The following is a 21,251-nucleotide window of genomic DNA, read 5'->3' as shown; positions in this document are numbered from 1 at the left end:
TGGAGTAGCATACAGAGCACACCATTTTGAGTGTCATCTCTACACATTTTGAGCTTTTCTGCCATCAATTTAAGACTTTTGATGGCACACTAGATAAGCTTCAGGGCTGAGGACACGAGTATGCTCTCATCTGCAGAGCAGTGATGCCATAAAACGAGTAGCAACAACATGACAGAGGAGGGGATCATATGATAAAAGGGGCAGAGACCGGACAATTTGACAACGGCTCATTCACGCTGCCACCAGTCGTCCTGACCAGCACTTAAGGGTTCCTGTGGCTGACAGGCTTTCACTATTATGGCTACATTAAATATACATGCTCAGAAAGGTTATTTGATGAGGGTGTATCATGATCAGTTGGCTGCAATCCCCAAGCCCACCACTAGATGTCACACAAACTGACACACTCGCCCTTTAAGGAAAGGAAATATGCAGCTAATGTTTTTTTTTACATATTTAGGGCCCGAGCATGAAGCGTGCACTTTAATGAATGCACACATGCTTCTGAAGACATGGCTGGGCAAAACTGATCAAAAGCGCAGATCAAAGTTACACCGTGTGGGCGGGGCAACGCCACAAAGGTGACCCTTCGCCACCATAGAGAAAGCTGCTGTGTTTGTTAATGTATTAATCAATCTGCCTTCCTCTTACTCTATCATGACATCAACCCCTGGGCACCTTTTCATATCATCTCATCGTCATATGTGGGCGTGGCCACATGGCTCAGCAGCGCCCCCTAGAACGACATCTGAGTCCCCGTTTGACCTACAGACAGGAAGATCGGTACACATATGTATCACCTCTAGATAAAAGAGGTAAAGTCTCTTGCAGGTCTCGTCTTTCTATTTTGGGTTCGGAAATAATTTAGAACAGTTATTTTGCACATATTTGTGCAGCGTTCTTACATTTCGAGCTTCACTTTGTGGTAAAATACTTAGTAGACCTCCAAACGCCATACATAATGAGCTTCATTATGAATTCCTGTTTTGAATGAGTATCACACCAGCACTGTTATTTACCTTGAGAGCTCTGGTGCACGCTGCCCATTAACTGACAGGAAATGTCGCTCTCCTAATTAAAACTACACCTGTGGCTTCCTGTGCTCAGTGGGGCACACTCCATCTCACTACTCTAATTTGCCAGGGCAGTGCCCAGTTTGTCTGAATGCCAGTCAACAAAGGGCTTAATTTGCACTTGTGTGTGTGTTTGGTGGAGCCTGATGAGACAGCCTATCCCTGACACATGAGGACACTAGTAGCGCTCCACGTTGTTTTGATGTTGTGATTTCTCATTTGAAAATTTGTCATGAAAGCCTTTGTTGGTCCTGTGGAGGGAATTGCCGTCTCAACTCTTTAATGTCAAGGATTTGGAGACGTGTTGATTGCTGCTTTGTGCCTCAGAAATGCTTTTTCATCTCATGTGATTGTTTCATTCACTTTGCCACAAGCAGATTTTCAATCAGTTTGATGATTTTGATTCAATAGGATTCAACCTGTCAGCTCTGTATGGAGCAGGTTAGCTTAGCTTAGCATACTACAAACAGCTAGAAACAGGCTCACATACAGCATCCCTGGCTTTGAGTTGATCAGTTCAGATTTATCTGAACATTTGTGTGATCAATTCAACTTAAAAAGCAGATCTATATTGCACAGCTAAGTTAAAGTGTCTACCTTTTTGGTGTTGGCAATTTCTAACAACAGCAATAAATGATGTAAACAGGGTTGGCAGATCTGAGTGACAGTTTCCAGCCCAAACTGAACGTAACTCCCACCCAATGCGACAAAAGCCAGCCCAAATCACAACCTCCCTAGAATCTTAATGTTCAGACTGCCACATACAACAAAAAACACATCATAAGCACACGTAACTTTGCTGCTGCACTGAATAACTAAACAAAGTAACACAGACAAGAGAAGTCAGGCAGCAGCATAGACTGACCATTTAATACCAACAGACACTAGAATCCAACTTACTGTAAAATAATGCAGGCAGGCTCTCAATAACTAGAACTCTGCTCTCGCCTATAGGTGCACATTGTGCACTCACGGTTGCACACACACACTCCAACAACTGCCGGTCTGAACGTGGCTGATGTTTGTGTTAATGTAGATTGGTCGAACTCTTCACTCCACTGATCAGTAGGATTTCATGTTGCCAGTGGACCAATGACTTCATTCTTGATGCCACCTGATCATTTTAAAACTAACATAATGACATAATATGGGGGGGGGGGCACTGCCATTTTCATTTAAATTGATCAAATGACATTTACTTTTTGCATAAAATGAAAACTGGAATATTTTCTAAAAACCTGCCAAATGCTGTGAAAAGCAGCCTAAATTTTACAAACAATGCTATTTTTTCCAGTCCAACATGTTTAAAAAAAGCCCAATCTGGCAACACTGGATGTAAACTAGCCAAGTGAAGCTAAGTTTAGCTAGCAGGCTAAACTTTAGCTATGGACCATCGATTACTTTGGAACACAAGGTAATATTGTAATGTGTAAATTAGCAAGCTAGACAAATGACTAGCCAGCAGCTGGCTAAGATATAATACTGGCTAAGGTAGTTACAGGTCATCAGGCTAATATTAGCTGCTAGCTGAGGTAAAACATGCTCAAGAGATCAATGTGTTGGGTTTTAAAGCAAAAAGCAAAAAAATGCTTTAAAAGTAACCTTTTCACTGAATTAGCTTAAACCACAAAATACACCTACACATTTTAAAGATCAATACATTTATTGATCTTTAAAATGTGTAGGTGTATTTTTGATGCTAAGCTAACTACATGCGATCATTCTTTTAAACTCAGTGTGTATTTTTTGGTGTTTAAAATTAGGCTTGAGTGTGATTCTGCCAAATCACTGCCAGAATGTCAGATATCTGTATTTTCACTATACATACATGTCTGAGACTCTAAGGCTCCTAATGAATGCTTCCGACAGCTCGTGAATTATGCAGAGCACTTTTCTATAAAACAAAAAAATCCCATCAGCTTTGACTTGATAGAATGCAAATTTGTGCATTTCCCTTAGGCATTTGAGAGAAAGTAATTAAGCAAAGGGCCCTTTGTCTTCGGAATGCTTTTTGAGTCATTTCATTGCAGCATAAGAAGACTATCTGTCAGGAGGAAAGCTTTCATGTACCATTGAGTGTGTTGATTTTTTTTTTCCTAATCTATTGTTCTTCCAGACATTTTCCTCAAAAGTTTTCCGGTGCATCCGGGGGAGCTGAAGGACAAACTGTTCATCCTTAATGAGGAAGATGGAGGCCTGTCTGATGAGCACATCACCTCTCTGAGGAGGTATGCCAAAAAAATGCTAATCTGTATTCACTCCTTGTAGCGTCACAAAAAGAAGCCGAGAGGTGAGAGGTTGTTTTTTTGTGTGGCCAAGTGTGTGGTTGGTGGCTGATGTGAGTGGGTAAAAATCATCAACGTGGGACGCTGAGTGCACGACTTACAGCCAGGGCAATATGTGAGGAAACACACACTTAGCAAAGCTTTCCTCACTGTGTTCTAATACTAAAGAGCAGATGCCAGAAACTTTTAGCGGAGCAGCTTACTAATAAAACTTTTATCTGGGGTTATTTGCGGAGATGGAAACTATTGACATGCCCTCAGGAATATAACACTCAAAGCGGGTAAAGCGCTTCCTGATTCCTACCTGCAGTTTGCTCAGAAGCTCCGGATGCCGACCCTCTCGGAAGGAAAGAGTGATCTTATGTGGAGGACTTCATTTATTTTATGAAAAGCTAATATATATTTTAATGCACCGTGGCATCGGCCTGAGGAATACAATCTTGAAAGATCCCCTCCCAACAGGTGCTGCAATATTAATGAGCAGCGCTGCTCCAAGTGGCACATGGTGGAAAAAGTGAATGCCTTTGGATCGAGGTCAGAATGCAGAGGAATGACAGAAAGAGGAAGCCCAATTTAAGACAAGCGGGGTTCAGATTAAGTGCAAGCGAGTAAATGGCTGTTCCCATCAGCGTCTCGCTGCTTTATGGAAGCTGAGGAGGGCCATCAACGCTGCGCGGCTTTTAATCGCTCGTCTTTTCCTCCAGGCCACTGGAAATAAATCCGATGGCATCAGACCAAGACAGTGTGCGAGGCAGCGAGTGATGAAATACAGGGGCGAAGGTCAAAGTGGGGGAAAAAAAATCAGCCTACAACTGGGACATGCATTTTTAAACTGAAGCCGTAGGTCCACGTGTTTTTATGTCTCTGCTGCATCAGTGATATCTGGGTATTTGATGGGTTACACTTTGACATGAGTAGAGAACATGAATCTAATGGCTGTCGGAAGGTGCTACGTGTCCAAATAATCTGGCGGTGTGATCCATAGTGTAAGAGGCAGGCTGTTTGTGGACATGTGCTCTTTCTTCTCTTCATAATAAAATATTCACCGCCGCCCCTGAAGAAATCCGGTGTGGAAGGAAAGTTTCGACTTTTTGAGATTGTTGCCAAGTTTTCCTGCGACCTCATGGTCAAGTTTGTTGAAGATTTTTTGGAAATGAAAAAAGATGGGTGTGTATTCATAACTTCTTTTTAAGAAATTAACTCCCTTTTAAAACATAATCAACTTTATTAATTTATTGGCTCTGTGCAGCCTTCATTAATTTAAGCTGTCTGTCTGGTTTAGCTCAGTTTTGTCTGTGTTCCCTGGGTGGATCCATTAATACTGATGAAGACGACCAACAAGACGAAACACACAGGGAAAAAATGATAGAGGAAAAGACTAAACATCCCAAAAGACAAAACACAAAGAGCACAAAGAACACCTGGAACACACACACACACACACGGCATGCAGCTGCCACACAAAGGCATTGAGCATTAGACATCTCATTTATAGACTTACAGAAGACACAGGAGGACACAACAAGAGGGAAACATACTATAAACACTTCTGAGTGAAACTCTTTGTTTTTCTGTTGAAGGTACGTTCCCACGGCCGATGATGTGGAAATGTACAAATCACACAAAGGACCCGTGACGGAGCTGCATATTGTGGACCAGTACATGATGGAGGTACAGTTTCATGCTCCTTACATTAAACATGTAAACCATCAAAACAGTTCGCACACACAGGGCTGACTGAACATATCAGTGCCTGTGGAGAGCTCCTCACATCCAACCTCCACAAAGGTTTAATGTGGAGACCGGTCGGCCCCAACGAGCATGGTGGAGCCGCATGTAGGAAAAGTTAGGAGGTTTCTAAAAAGTTCCTGAAGCTTCAGATACAGAAAAATTTAAAAAATGAGAACAAATGGCCGATATTATACTGAGTGAAAATCAACTAATATACCAATACAGCCTATCAGTAGATGCCAAATGCAGAATAAGCCAGTTTTGAGTAAACAGGTAATGTTATAGCTCTCAGATTACCAAGCTAACACCTGGTTTACACTGTGCGATTTTAAGCGATCTTATAAGACCATTGCATGACACACTATGCGACGTGAAACTATGACGTCAAGTTTGATGCGTGCAGATTGTACGATGACTATTTACTGAATCGCAGGCGAACGCAGGTTACGACGTACGTCAATATGTGAGGAGGAGGAGGAAGATGTGGATGGGGAGTGACAGGTGGTAGCAGCTGTCACGCTGTGAGACAGTCATCCTAAATTTCTGACACCGCTAGAATTTTATCTCAGCTTATCTTTGGTCGTAAGACCACCGATTTAGAGTCGGACCAAAGATATCTCCACGATTCTCCTACGATGCTCGTCTTTCATCTGTGTTAAGTTAATCTAGCCACAGACAGGGCTGAAGTTACAACATTCAAAAGGACAGCTGTACACAGCATGTGTGTAGTTACTACCACTGCCAGAAGGGGGAGACAAAGGTTTCCCACTGCAGCTTTCCACCCAAACATCGCAGTTCAAGCCTGCACATTAGCAGCCGCCCGGTCTCCTTGTCTGAAGAAGGATCTGTTCACACACTGTGGTGTCATGACATCCTTCATCTGCTTATCACCTTCAAGCCCACCTGGCCCACACATGGACAGCTCCAGGTTGCAACAGAGCCGCCAAATCAGCCCACAGTTCATATGCAAAAATAGAACGGGTCGGCAGCACCTGTGAAGCTGCACAGCCTGAAACAGACGGCATAATCAGACCTCCGAGCTGCCACCAACATCTACCTAACTACTACTCAATCAAAGCACTGGAAGTCCTGAGACTGAAGGTGATTGTTTGAATTTTTAAAATGTAATTCTGTCATTTCCTACAATGACTCTCTTTGAATTATGAATGAAAATGACTTTGACAGTTTTTGTCCTTATTATTACTCGTCAGCGTGACTGCTAGAATATTCAATGTTCTGCATGGCACTGCAGTTTAATGTGATTGCCGCTGCACTTTATATTACAGCCTGTGAGCGGATGCTCAGAAGTTCAGGCATTCCTCAGCAAATTATGGGTTTTCTTGATTTTTGAAGTGAGAACGAGTACAAGGCCACGCTCAGAGTCGTTCTGTTTTTCACTTACAAGTCTTCACCTACGCCAGACTCATTTCATAGAATGCAGCATCCATCCACCACTTTCAGTGATCACAGTCAGTCTGGATAACCGTTTTCTTGGTCTTCTAAATATTATCTTGACCGCGACAGTTTCCGCTTTAACTGATATTTCAGGACTGAAACTACGAGCAGTAAGCATCCGGATATCTTGTCAAGAAGCATCCTTTTCTTGTTGCTTAGCAAGCCAATAGCTGTCTAGTGTAACCACAAAGTTAAGTTTATCAATCTATGAACTGCAGACAGCTTCTATTGATCCTTTTCTGACTGACATGAGTTATGACTCTACTTCAACCAGTCAGATTCACAAAAAGCTGATTTTACCTTTTTCTTCTGTTAATTTGTGCATAAATGACGCCAGAAGCAAAAAACTGTTTTACAGCATGTGTCGCTGTAGTCACAGCCGTTCTAATGAAGCTACTAGTTGTAATTCACCCAGAGGCCGCTTGTAAGATAGTCCTTTATAAGTAGGAGCTAAATGATTATTTATACTTGCTTCTATGAACAAAAGCTCACATTTTATTTCACTTCTTGACGACAAATGTCCTCCCCTCCTAAAGTTGTCCACAACAAGCTAGCATTCTACTAACAGATGCCGATCGGTCACTTCAGATTAGGATTGATGGATCTCTAAATAAAATGTCAGATGAACTAGATTTAACAGGTGTTCAGAAAACATTTTGTCTTTCTGATGTGTTCCCAAATGGCAGACGGCCTCAGATAATACTGTATGGTCCGTTGCTGCTTATTCAATGTATAAAAACGGCGGATAATAAAGGTGCTCATGGTCACAGAACGCTCTAAAAAGTTTGAACTGTATTTGTCGTTCCATCCATTTTAACCTCATCATGTCTGGGCTCTAACTTCAACGCCCCCCTATGGAAGAGGAGGCTTTGAGGGTTTTCCTGTATAGGCACCGCTACAGACACATGAAGCCTGAGATGGATTTCTGTTAAGTTGTGATCTCATATGAGTCATATATATATATATATATATATATATATATATATATATATAAAAGCAATAAGTGATAAACAACTATTAGATAGAGTGATGACATCTGAATCAGGTGGTAGGTGAGCTCTCACTGGCTGTCCCACAGCAGACGTCCTCAGAATATAAAGAACTTAAATAGAGACATGTGTGAAAACATTTTTAGCGGGACAGGATTTCCTTAGTGTTGAATCACAGTGATTGCCAACCTCTTATTAGAAATGTAAAATGTGTTAAAGCAAGGCGACGAGACGAGGCGCACGGCGCTCCAGCGCCTGGGAGATGACACATTCAGGGACATAAAAAAAAAGCGAGCTGATAGTGTCGACTTCTGATCCTAATATCTCTCCTTAACTATCCATCAGATAGAGTGCCCTTTGGCTTTGGGAGATGGTACCTGAGTGCAAGTGAGGCGGTCTGACAACGTAGAGTGATTTATTAACGGTTAGCACAGACACAAAGGTCGACTAGGCAGCTCAGCCAATCGTTTCAAAGTGTCAAGCCTTCAGTCTCTCTGTTAAATCAGCCTGTCGACAGGCCTGCAGCACTTCGCCTCGGGTCAGTTTTTCCAAAGAACTTGAGTCTGAGTCTCCCGCTGGCACAGTTTTTTTTCCCAGATCATTCTGAATAATCACGTGGAAACAGACTGTGTGATGATGTGATAATTGCACTCTCCTCTGTATGTACACAGCTCATTAGCGATACATCTTCCTCCGCAGATGTGCAACATCCCGTACCTGAGCACGCAGCTCGACCTGCTGTTAACTGTGAGAGAGCTCCCCGTCAGCGTGAACGACCTGCAGCCTGTGAGTGTACACAGTCCTCCACACAGTCCAGTCAGGCGTTCTAAAAACACAACGGCCTCCGCCTCAGCGAAGCACACACATGCAAATTTATTCTGCAAATGCAAACGCTAATGTTCAGACACATTTGGGCTTAAAGTGAAAAGAACATCTGGTATTAATACATGAAAGCTTTTTCCACTCCTGTTTGACTTTTATGTTTGAAGTGTTGGCTGAAGTAGTTTCTGTTCCATCCACTGCATGATGAAGAGTCTCAAAAACACAAAAAGCATGAGAGGCACTTTCAAACACTTCATTGATGGAGGAGCAAAGATGGATCTTAATCAAATCAGGTTGTAGGTGGTTCAATATATATATATTCATATTCATTAGAAATACAATGAAAACCCACTTTGGAGTTTTAAAGAGGAAGAGATGTTGAATCTTCCTCGACATCCACTTCATATTAACACGAGTAAAAAAGTCACTGAATAAATGTGAGGGCTGATTGATTGGTTACTTTGTAGTCAAGGAGAGAAAACCTAGCATCATTTCTGTCAGTATGTTCCTGAATTCACATGCGGAGCGTCACGTCCTGCCACCTACGACTATCATGGGTGAAATAGCGACAATGGAGCTCCTTCTAAGTAGGAGTCTAAAACCCGTACACAGGTGATGGATCATGGTGGACTTGGGGTCTTCAGTGTTCCTCCTAGGTGTTGATCAGTGTAGTTACTGTAATAATGTGACCCTTCTCTGGATCATGCACCAACAGCACTCAGAGGCCATTCATGATGATGCAGACCTCACTGATTCGGAGCCTCTGGCTGTTTTTTGGTTTGTTCTTTTTTGGTCTGGGTGGAAGTGGTGGACCAGAGTCTCACCTACTCTAAGGAGGAAGCATGACTCAAGTTAGCATAACTTAAAATTACAACGACAGATGAACCTTTAACACTGACAGCTTTAGTAAAAATATGTAAATACAATGTTGTTTCTTGACCTCAAAGAGTTTGAGAGACTCTCTCTGCAGTCTCCATCATGCTGGAAGGAGGAACCCCCTCCACTAGTGATTGTCACCATGGCCTCTGATGTCATCATCACCTACCTTTGGCCACAAAGTTATCAATCACCCCTCACTTAGAGCATCTAAATGCTACCATTAGCACCAAAATGTTTCAAGCTTGTGTGCTGTTAATACCCAGCAGTGCCAGGTCCATCATTAGTCAGACAGATCAGTGATGCTCCTATGGAGGACTGACTGCTGTTTATTGGCACTGGGGACTGCAGGGTGTGAAGATATTGCAGACAGAGCAGAATGCACCTCCCAGCTCCTCGGCCAGATTTTTTATTTTTTTATGTGAATCTCTTCTGGAGAAGCTTCTGTTTCTTTCAGCATGAGTGCTTCAGTCCTAATCTCTCTGTCTGCTGTCTGACAATGGAGAGAAGCAGCGGATAAGAATGATGGCACTGTAATCCATGGACTCTGACAGTAATTTCTCTTTGTCTAAGACCCAGTGACAAACAGGAAGATGACTCAACATGAAAGATTAGCAATTTCATTAAGTTTCAATTTATTCCCAGCTTTTTTTGTTTTCTCTCCTCTGCCTTTGATTTATTATGAAAAAAGCTCGTTCAATCTAAACCTTGGTATTTCTGTGCATGTCATGCTGCACTCCTTCACAGTAAAGGATTCAAGCATGGATCCTCGTCTCAGTTACAGAGTACTGTAAATCCTTTATGCTACTCTGACATGTCTGGCTCCTTTAGGAGGATTTTCACCTTCTGAAAAAGGTGAAAATCCTCCTTAGACTTAGTGATAGCGGGCTGTCCCCATAGACCGGAATATCAATAACGCCATATTCTCAGGGCTATTCGGTTGTCATTACTGTGCATTTTTAACGATTGACACGTCATTTCATGTCACTTTTAAGACAAAACATGATCTTTACCTAACACCTCACCCTGTTTTTTTTACCTTTTTCCCTAAGCAGTACATTTTGATGCCTAAGTCCAACCACGAGTAAAAAAAAAATGAAACCAAACAGTGTTAAATAAAACAGTCAGGGATGTTGTGTCAGGGACTACTGGGGGAAAGTCGACAGCCACCATCCTTCTCTGCCTCTATATGCAGACTTTGTTTGGTTTACCACCAGCACCACTGATGTGTTGTTGTGGCCAGAAACTGCATGTACTAATACATGAGAAGCATAAAATGTGACTTACTGCAGGTGAAACAGTGTACTGCACAACATGTCATTAAAAGCTGCATATTAGTGTACTGGCCCTGTTTGCAGCACACAGCCACTTGAAAACTCCCTTTTCATTTCACCTGAAACTCGGTGTGATGCCTCACAGGACACAGCAGTGTTACACAGTCAGACATGTGCAGCAGTCTGAGTGTGACTCTGTGCTGGCTAAGGGATTCATGATCTTAAAAAAACATGCAGACACTGCTGCTGCTTGTTCTCACGTCAGTCTTAACAACAGTCAAACATCAAACTCCTGCCATTAAGTCAAAAACCCACTAACAGACAGTCACAATAATAGGGAGGCTGCAGGGCAGACCGGGGACACAGTGGAGGGGTAGAATCCTTCGCCTGGCCTGGGAACACCTTGGTATCCTGCAGGGTAAGGAGGTGGGCAGGGAGAGGGAGGCTCTTCCTCTTTAGGACGTGGAAGAAAATGGACAGATTGATGGATAGAAGTGATTCAGTTCTTTCTATTTTAATGGAAAATTAGCGGTTAAAAATCATAATATATGCAGCACATGATGAGAGTTTTACTTCTTATATTACACTAATTATTATGAACCGCACTTCATGTGATCGCCCTGTGCAAAAATAAGGCAGCTGGATTGTTTGAATGGAGGCTGGTGGTGGGAGGTTATTCTTAAAACAGGAGCATATGGCGGGGTGTTGTTGTTGGCTGGCTTGGACCTTATTTGGAAATGCTAACTCTTTGTCAAGGACTGCGGCTCTCCCAGCGCCGACTCCTCTTTTCTCTGTTGGCGAAACCTAAAATCCCACTTTAATTTCTTCCAGTTTGGTTCCTATCCATATTCAACAGGATCTGTTCAGAGACGGTTAAACAGGGAGATTGCACGATAGTCTAAAGGGATATTTGTGCCTGACACAATTGCATACCAAATAATATTAATCCAGCCACACAACAGGGTTCTGATTACTCATTTCAGGAGGTCAGATGAGATGACTGTTTGTATTGTGGAATGGTAAAGCCTGGAGTTAGTTTTGTTGTGTTTCTGTGAGCTCAGAGAGTCCCTGAACAAGCCTCAGCCTTACTCCACTTAAATTTCACAAAGCTGTTGTGTAGGGAAATGACTGCCGGAGCCTGTATGCTGCTGGATTACAGGACAGAATGACTTTGCTCTGTGCCCCTGTGTTTGTCTTCCAGCTGATTAACCAGAAGATCAGAATGTGCACGCAGCTGCACAACTCCAGGTCATTTGTTTCCGTGCTGGAGTACCTGCTCGCCATCGGCAATTACCTCAACGAGAACGCCGGGAAAGAAAAGGCCAAGGGATTCCGCCTCTCCTCCTTAACTAAAGTATGAATCCACCACTGCTGCCTGACCTTTGATTGAGTTGCAGCTCCAAGCTAATAAGAACGTTCACTGACATACACAGCAGGGCTTCTGTGCATCTTTCACGCTCTCGGTCTGTCAGTTACAACAATTTGTAGCAACCTCGTAGAGAAGGTAGAAGCAAGGTGTCTGGACTTGCAGAGTTTTCATGAAGACGTTTTGCTGCTCATCCAAGCAGCTTTTCTTCATGAAAACTCTAGTCCAGATGCCTTGCTTCAACCTTCTCTATGTATGATGACCTGGATGACTGAGAATCTTCATCAACTTGTAGCAACCTCTGAGGCTGAAAGGTTCAGTTCTACAAGTGGCTGCTTAGGAGTTCAGCAGAAATGAGACCTTAAACCCAGAAATTGTTATACTTCTGGGGATCGTATCTAGGCTTCAAAACAATCATAAACAATTTCTTGTCCCACACGTTCTGTCGGGGGACCTCAGAGATGCTAACCTCCATGTTAGCCTGCTGACTCTATTATATATTAATATTAAATCCTATTACGCCCTTATTTTAAATTAAGGGTGTTGCCACTATAACACACAGGTCCCTGGTTGTTTATTTAGCATCACACGACCACCTCAGCTTCACTCGCACTCCACCTCATATATGAGGTAAGATTGGAGTTAGGTGGAGTCAGTTACTGCCAAGATGGCAGCTGTTCTTTAGGGGACGTACGAGATTTAAAGATGGTTCTTCCATCTAAAAGTAAGAACAACAGAAATAACTTGTCTGGATGCAGCTTGTAGCCTGTAATGCTAAGCTAAGCTAGGTATCTACCAGACAAAAAAGAAAGTTATCCGTCTTCTCATCTGATTCTGAGCACGGAGGCCAGTTAGTTTTCCTGTAATTCCCCCCTGCAGGATGATGTAGCTGATGAATGCACAGTCTTTCCGGCTGCCGGGGGTTTGCAGTGTTTTCTGTGCTCTGCTGAATTTAGTTTGAACCACTCTGTTGTGAGTGAGCCTGTCTGCTGGGACGGTTTAAGGGGCAGCGCTCACGGCACAGAAGTGAAACGTCCTCTGCTCCATTTAATGAAGCCGAGGCCTTGCTCTCCCTCAGAGGTGTTTCCAGGTCTAATTGAGAAGAGTAAATTGTTGCTGCTTCAGTCAGACTCTACTCAAATTAATGGCTGACTGCTTCCCTGGTTATTTTTCATTTTTATCAATACTTGTGTGGAGTGTGTGATGCTCAGAGGCCAGGGCACAAACAGCATGACCCAGAAAAAGGCGAGTTCCCTTCACAGGATTAGAGAGAGATACTTCCTGCATCTTGATGGTGTGTATGGATTTATATTAGCACTCACACAGTGTGATATTAGACAGAAACAGTGCCTACAGATGAAGGTGAAGTGCACAGAAATGGTCGAGGGATGAGGTAAGGAATGCCAACAACGCCATGTAAGGTTGATGAAGATGATGATAGGACCATCTATCCTTGTCTTTAGCCATCAAGCATCTCCTTTAATTGCATAAAATTACATGTGACACTTAAAGGGAAAGTTTAAATATTTTCCCGTGGTCTGCAGTCCTATTTATCCATCTAGATAGTTTTGGTGTGACTTTTAGCGTACAACTGCCTTACCCCTTGGCATCATTTGTCTAAAACCTGAAAGAAATCGCACAAACTAACCTGCATGAAAGGCGTGTTAGTCAGCACACACACTGATCAGGCGGCTCCTGAGAAGTCGTTTGGCCACAGAAACATGTTTGGCTGCTTTTCAGAGGAAGAACCTCCCGGCTGTGAAGCACGGAGGTAGAAATGTTTTCGGTGTAGGGATGCTTCGGTGCCTCAGGGACTCCGATGCACTGATTCAACCATGATTTCTGCATCATATCAAAGAAGTGATTGAAGATAACGGAGGCAGTCTGTTTGAATGCTGAACAAGTGGCGGACCTTTCAGCAGGACTCCAAAAGATGGCTCTATCAAAGCCATCCCGAAACACTTTGGAGGGATTCGAGACAGAATGTGCAAAACCCTCATCTTGTAAGTGAAGTAAATCTGACTGCACGTTCAAATAAGTTGAATAATTTGACAAGGACAATTATGAAAAACATCTACGACATGTTCTTTCTGAGGGCAAAGCTCTGACAGTTACTTACTTGAATAAATCAAAGAAACGAATTCCTTCACCTTCCTCTGTAGGCAGTGCAATGGTTATAAGTGTTAAACACAACGGACATATTGAAAACAGAGAACAATGTCCCTGTGAGTGTGAACACAGTCCTTACATTACCCGTGTGCGCCACATGGGGACAACAGGTTTGTTAACTCTGTGCTTTTCGCCTCCATCCGCAGCTCTCCCAGCTCCGTGGGAGAGACAGGAGGTTCACCTTGCTCCATGCCCTTGTGGAGCAGATCATGTTGCAAGAACCGTGCCTGGCCACTTTTACGCAGGAGTTGGCGGAATTCGAAACTGTCCCTGGAGGTATTTTCTAGACAGGATTTAATCACAAAAAATCAGTGTGGTTCTATTCACTTGAGTGAAATGTGTATTCTGTGTGTGTGTGTTGGCCAGCTTCCATCAAAGGCTTGACCGCAGAGGTAGATGGTGAGTAGATCGCATTTTACTACCGTGTTAAATATGCTGAGACGGCTGTAATATTGACCCTCCATTTTTGTGCTAACAAAGTGTATTGATGAGAAAGTGTATAGTAACATTTCACTCCATCTTTCTGCAGCTTCAGAATACTTTCACATGGCCTTATTGTCTAGGGACTGCATGGTCTCAGTCCAATATATGTCCATGTGATGACTTACAAACAGCACAGATATAACAACACTGCACAGAATCACACAGGAGACAGCAACTGATTTAAAGCAGCTATTTGTTCCACTGTTCAAATATCATGGATGGTGATGAAGACGTGTGTGTGTGTGTGTGTTTCAGTCCTGAAGAATGAACTGCAGAAAGTGATTCAGTACAGAAAAACTTCCAAGAAGAGAAATGCCGCAGCTCATCCCCCAAACTTCTCCAAAGACCTGAAGGTGTGGTTTCTCCTCCATATTTGCTTTGTTTAAATCAGCCAGTGGTCCTCTTATGGCCTCTGGTTTTATTTGCACATTTGCAGCTAATTATATTATAATTAGCTGCAAATATATATATATATAAAATATATTATATATTCTTCAGCACTTCTGTGAAGAAGGGTTTTAAGAGGTACTTATCCATTACTAGATGGTGGCTGTTGTGGCCCTAGCTTAGAGAAACGCTGACACCTTAGCTACAACAAGACAATATCAATATCCAAGTATCATGTTACATTCATATACTCATAATTCACTTTACCACAGCAAATGTCAGATTTGTGTGTATGCACCATTGACTGTATGACGATATACGACATGACAGCTCCCTAAAACGAAGACAAACATCTGGATTGCCCCCTAGTGGCTGGCTGCAGTATAAGTCATAAACTCCACCTTCTCCATGTTAGTGGACCAGACATAGGCTGTGTTTGAAATCACTCCTTACTCCCCATATGGGGAGTTCAGTGTAGGGCACCATATAGTGAACTCACTGTGAAAGCATTTTTGGACATTTCGGACTCTACCTCCCTCATTTTCTGTCGCCGTCGCCGTTAATGACGTCATTGCGGTCGCAAATTAAACAAGCCGATCTCTGCCGGCTAAACTGACTCTCTTGGTAGCAGTTATCATTTGTGCCTTTATAGCCCAATAAACATTTTATGGCAAAACATAAATAAAGCAAACACAACCGCTCATTCTGCAATCTTTAAACCATCATTATATTTATAGAACAGGTGACGTAACTTCTGGTCCCGTTCTTTTTGACGGTCTGCCGTACATGTTGCTAAAAGTAATGACCGTAGGATGGACACTACTTCAAGATGCATTGTGGGATACACTGAGGGCCCTATATGGGCTCTGTAATTTCTCACTAAGAATTCGGACAGCACTACAATATGGCGGAGGCTCTATATAGGGCCATATGTAGTGGTCAGGGAGTGATTTCAAACACAACCATAGACTAAAGACTAAAATGGTTTTGGCCTGTTAGCTAGTTCTTTATCACACGGATCTGTGTTCAAATGCTCACTCTTTAATAGCTTTGTATTTTATTTGATACTGTTGGCTAAAAAGGAGGAGATGACATCAGCAATCAACCGAAAAAAGTCATTAATGTGCAAAAAAAAGTAACTATTTTGCAAAAAAGGGGGTGACTTGTGTAAATATTTCATGTAATGGCAATATAATGTGAGATTAGCTTGTTTTATATTCTTGTAAAGACCTCTGCCTGTCTTCAGAGTCAGAGGTTGTACTGGTTGTCTTTAAACTGGTGCACAGACACCACACAGAGGCCTGCTTACAGACATGACGGGTATTTTATGCAAATCAGCACTTGATGTGGTCGAGGAGCCATAGACACAATGCATTATTTTTTTCCCCTCAGTCCTCGTCTGCATAATTTAAGTGTGGAGCAAACCTTACTCTGATAATTATCCTGACCTTATTAAAACTAGCCAGTAGCACTGCTGGTACACGACTTCATTGTTCATTATTCCCTTCATAAATCTCTCCTCAAAAACATATTTTTAACCAAATATTGTCATTAAAACAACGACCATCAGCTGGAGTACAGCTCGATCAAACTCACCAGGTGCTGCTTGTGCTTCTGTTTTTTTACCACAGGCGACTATCGATAAGTACAACGTGGAACTCTCTGCACTGACGAAGACGTGTGAGGAGATGAAGAAACTCTACTCTGTCATACTGGTAACCCTTGAGTTATTATTTCAATATCTCTTTGGTGCAGCTTCAGAGATGGATGGGATGCTGTTCCGGTACTGTCTGTCTGGCCCTCTTCAAGTATTTGTCATTTTATCCGCCCCCCCACTGCAATGAAAGAGTCCGTATATTTGAAGAGAAGAAGTCCACAAGGTTACTTGTTGTGCACCGAGTGTCCTTCAGAAGGCTTAGTTAGGTAAATAAAGCCTTCCTGAAGCAGTTTATAGCCCAACATTATTTAAGCCAGCGCAGCTCATTTGCAATGAAATATAAAGTGTTTTTGGATCATTTCTTTTAGAGTTAGTAAACTGACATAATTTCCTACCGCCAGAGAGGAGTTGGTGGACCTGGTATATAAATCTTCAAATTCATTTTTCTGTACAGCAGCTGCTCTTTTAAAGCCATGTGTGTGCTCATCTGACCCTGTTGCAGACACACTGACTCACATTTGAAGCAACTTGTGTGTAAATGCATGACTCCTGACCACATTTGAATACAGGTGATGGATTTGCCCAACATGTCACCCAATCCATGGATGCATTCTGGGGTTTTTAAAGTTTTTCTGCTTCTTTCGGCGTGAGGATGACAAAGTCCGTCCTCTGTGCTCGCTGCTCCTATTGCACCAGTTTCCTGCTGTATAGTGAGTGAAGATTTATGAGGGGCAAAGCGTGACTGTAAGGGCTTTCTGCTGCTGCTGAAAATGGTGATATTCTGCAATAAGTTTGTCTGAGAGCTGCACTCCCCTTTAAGCATGTGTCTGGACGTGAGATCCCTCATAAAGAAACGTCCTCCGCCTCCAGATTTAGTGGAGACACCGGTCCCTGTCTGTTCTTCCATCACAATGCTTTTAAAGGAGAACATTTTCTCTGCTCGCTAACCTGGTTAGATTAGGTTTATAGAGCTCCAGCCTGCTTTTGACATCTTAACAGGCGCTACGTCTTCTTTTTATAGCCCCCCACCCCACCACCACCAAAAACAATCAATACAAAAGAAGTGCCTATTTTCTCATCTTTCCCATATCTCTGAGGAACATCCATCATCATACAGAGTCCACTTACTGCTCCTGCTGAGATATGGTAGCGCCAGCTGCCGGCTTCAGGCCTGCTAAGAGATTGTGTTAAAACAGCCTCCTCAATTAGATTCCAGTGCACAAGTAAGCAAAAGGGAGAGCTTTATCTACATCTGTGTGACTGGTGCCAAGATCTCAGAGAGCAGCCTGCTTCCACCTGAAGGTGTGCAATCATACATCAGCTGCTGCATACCGTTTGGTTTTCGAAGCATCAGAGGAACACAGTTTGTTGAAAATGATGCCTAATAATGAAACCTACAAGCAAGTCAGTCCAGCTAGAGCGGGATTCAGGCCGTATCTGCATATATCTGGATAGTTTTTTTTCTGAGTCCAGATCAGCTTACATCTGGCTCAGGTCTGAACGCAAATGCAGCTAGTAAATCCGGTTAGCAACATGGTCTTCCAGGTTCACTGGGACAGTGTCTGGGTCGCGTACAAAAGCCGTGTTTAACAACTGTCAAACTACGACAGCTTTGCCCCGAGTTTATTTTAGTCAGAGCTACAAAGGAATAAACTGCTTTTTGAACCGAAAAAAAAAAGAATGAGCGACACGGGACAAAAAAAAGCACGACACATGCGCACGCGTCCGTCCTCAACGGACTCTGTATATTACGAGGCGCCACCTAGTGGTTTGGAGGTCAACGAACAAGCCGGGTTAAGCTGGATTGAGCGTGGACACGCGTGTGTGATAGCCAGATTTGAACATGGGGCTGATTCTATCCAGTTTACAAGCTATCTGGATTTAATCCTACTCTAGCTGGATTGACTTTCTCCAGTGTGAACTGGGCCACAGTGATGTAGCTTAGGTGATGTTAGCAATATGTCGCCAATGTTTTGTTCCAGAAATAGCTTCAAATATATTACAAATACCTTAAATTGCAGGCAAAATATCCTCAAAATAACACACGGGTGGCTTTTTATTTTTTATCCCTTACGCCATGATATCATGTTGCAGCGAGGGGTGATGTGTGATATTCAGGCTGCCCTAAGAACATTTATATTGAGAAAGGTGCATGTGAGGTGGCTAATCAAACTCAGTGTGATGCTCATGCAGAAACCAGTGAGCTAATTTCCTGCAAATATCGCCTGTCATGTCCCAAATTTCCCTGAGGGACCTTCCTAAAGGGATTAATAAAGTATATTCTATTCTAGGAAGGTTAGCAGGTTAGCATTTGATTTTGGCAGGGAAGCTGTCAAAGGGAAGACTCTGAAGGAACCCTTTAGATATGCCTGTGTTACAGCTGCTCGTCTTCCCTTAGCCTGATAGCTTATCAGGATGCAGGTATGTGTTAAAATGCTGAACATGTGTAAATTCTTATTTATTCCTGAGGCTTAACGTAAATCACCGCACAACGTGTTATTAAACATGCACGTGTACTCTCTGTGGCCTTTTAAAAGTTTAACAATCTGACCTTTAACTGCTGTGTCCCCTTCAGGCATAGAGTTATATTTTAATCATCAGGCAGGGTGTCCAAAACGTAGCATCCGCCCTGCATGTTTGATTCTGGACACTGTAATCCCAATGGATAACTTTCCACTCTTAGGCAATACAAAGACAAAAAAGGTCCAGTCTGGTCCACCTGCCCTGACCTCACTGTGTGCATGTAAATCCTGCTGAAACAATGATGAAGACAGACCAAGCTTTGGGGAAACGGCGTCATATTTAGTGACATCTTGTCATGTGGGAGGAAGAAATGAATTCATAATGATGCCCTTGAATGCACTACATGCAAATTTATTAAACATAGCTGATGAGATTTTTTGGGGTGAGAGGCTTGATTTTTAGTCGCGCTAACAAGCTGTAACAGCTATAATGTGTCACATTACAAGTGTCTCACTTCTTAAAGGAGCGATTTCTGCAGATTAATTCAAAGATACTGTCATTGATTATCTCCTTAGTAAATATAGCACTCTCTATCCAAACTTTGGACACGCTTCCTTATTTGATGGTTTGTATACATACATCGTAGATTAATACTGAAGGCTTTAACACTGTGAAGGAACAGCACAGGTTCTTGCTTTGATGACAGCTTCACAGGTGTTTTTCTCAGGCAGCTCATGCGGTCGTCACCTGGAGTGGTTTAAAATGAACAGATGTGCCTCGTCATGAGTTCATCTGTGGAATTTCTTGCCTTTTTTGTGTTTGACACCATCAGTTGTGATGGGGCTGGTAGACAGTTTTCTACAGTGAAAAGTCCAATATAACTACTGTTCACGTCTATATTATGGCACGTGCTCTGATGAAACTGGCTCTCATGGGGACAGAAACTGTAAATGAACAGCACCGAGGATCAGAGCCCACATAAATGCTTCACAGACTTCCAAGCAGTAGACACATAGGCTGTGTATAGGTAATCATGGTCAAACTTCTGCACAATAACAACAAGAAGAAAACTCTCCCTGGACCCAGAACCTCAAGGAATAGACATCAGACCAGTGAGGATTGGAACTTTAGGCTGATCAATCCAAATGTAAGAGTTTTGCTTCCACCCTGTCCTTTTAGATGCAGAGAGTGTGAGCTGGTGGTTTCTACACTGTGTGTCTCACTGTGAAGCATGGGAAGCAGGAAACTCACGCTGTGATACGTCAACCGTCTGTCACTCAAGTGGCAATGCCCATAATTAAGCGTAATTTTAAGTCCGAATACAATTGAAACGAGTGAGTTGTACAAAAATTCACCCCCCCTACAATTGACACTAGAAGAGAACCTATCATCTGAGACCAGAGTGGTTTTTTGTACCAGGCTGTAAACATGTTCATTTCTGCTGTGAAGTCGGCCATTTTAACATGGGAGTCTATGGGAAATGACTCGCTTTTGGAGCCGACCCCCAGCAGTTGTGGCGTGAATTACAGGTTTTGACACTTCTGCATGGGCTTCAACTTTGAGCCCCAAAGGTTGCCGCTTGGTCTGCACTCATTCCAGCTTAACCCAGCTTCTTTATTGTCCTCCAAACCGCTAGGTGGCGCAATGTAAAATTTCCTCCACTGCCGTAGTTTGACAGATGTTTACATGCGGCTTTTGTCTGTGACCCGGACACTGTCCCTGTGAACCTGAAAGTATGACATCCTTAGCGGGATTCAATAGCTGCATTTGCGTTCAGACCTGAGCCAGATTTAAGCCAATGATATGATTAGCCTACCACTGACATTCTGCAGAGACATGCCACATCATCTGGTTAGCGGGACCATCATTTGTTTTTCAACAGGACAAAGACAAACACCCCACTGGGCTATGTAAGGCCTAAAAGGAGTGTCTCAGAGTGCTGCGTCAGATGACCTGACCTCCACATCCACCTGACCTAAAACTAATTTAGATGGTTTGGGATGAGTTAGACGGAAGGTTTGACATCACTTCCTGTTAGCATGAACACTTCCAGGGTGACTCTGTGTACTACCTAGTTAGTACCCTCTCATGGAGGAGTGACTACATCACAGAGCTGACTGACCCCAACATGGACAAAGCTGCCATCAAAGCAATAGGTGGCTATTTAGAAGAATCTAAAATACAAGACATTTATTTCTTCATGAATAAAAATGAAGAAAAA

General features: G+C 42.8%; 1 protein-coding gene across 1 annotated transcript in view; it reads left to right on the top strand.

The window, feature by feature from the left end:
• The window catches only part of LOC114438429 (formin-like protein 13), a 30,737-nt gene that overhangs the window by 6,522 nt on the left and 2,964 nt on the right, over positions 1 to 21,251 (top strand). The window contains exons 9-16 of the mRNA XM_028409769.1: positions 3,190 to 3,301; positions 4,939 to 5,029; positions 8,233 to 8,319; positions 11,707 to 11,859; positions 14,187 to 14,316; positions 14,407 to 14,439; positions 14,779 to 14,876; positions 16,542 to 16,625. Of these exons, the coding sequence (XP_028265570.1) occupies positions 3,190 to 3,301; positions 4,939 to 5,029; positions 8,233 to 8,319; positions 11,707 to 11,859; positions 14,187 to 14,316; positions 14,407 to 14,439; positions 14,779 to 14,876; positions 16,542 to 16,625 (788 nt within the window). The remainder of the gene's footprint in view (positions 1 to 3,189; positions 3,302 to 4,938; positions 5,030 to 8,232; positions 8,320 to 11,706; positions 11,860 to 14,186; positions 14,317 to 14,406; positions 14,440 to 14,778; positions 14,877 to 16,541; positions 16,626 to 21,251) is intronic.

Source organism: Parambassis ranga, chromosome 7 (genome assembly GCF_900634625.1).
Source record: "Parambassis ranga chromosome 7, fParRan2.1, whole genome shotgun sequence".
NCBI classification, from domain to species: domain Eukaryota; kingdom Metazoa; phylum Chordata; class Actinopteri; family Ambassidae; genus Parambassis; species Parambassis ranga.
Note: the sequence above shows the minus strand (reverse complement) of the source record. Positions and strands in the feature narration are given on the sequence as shown.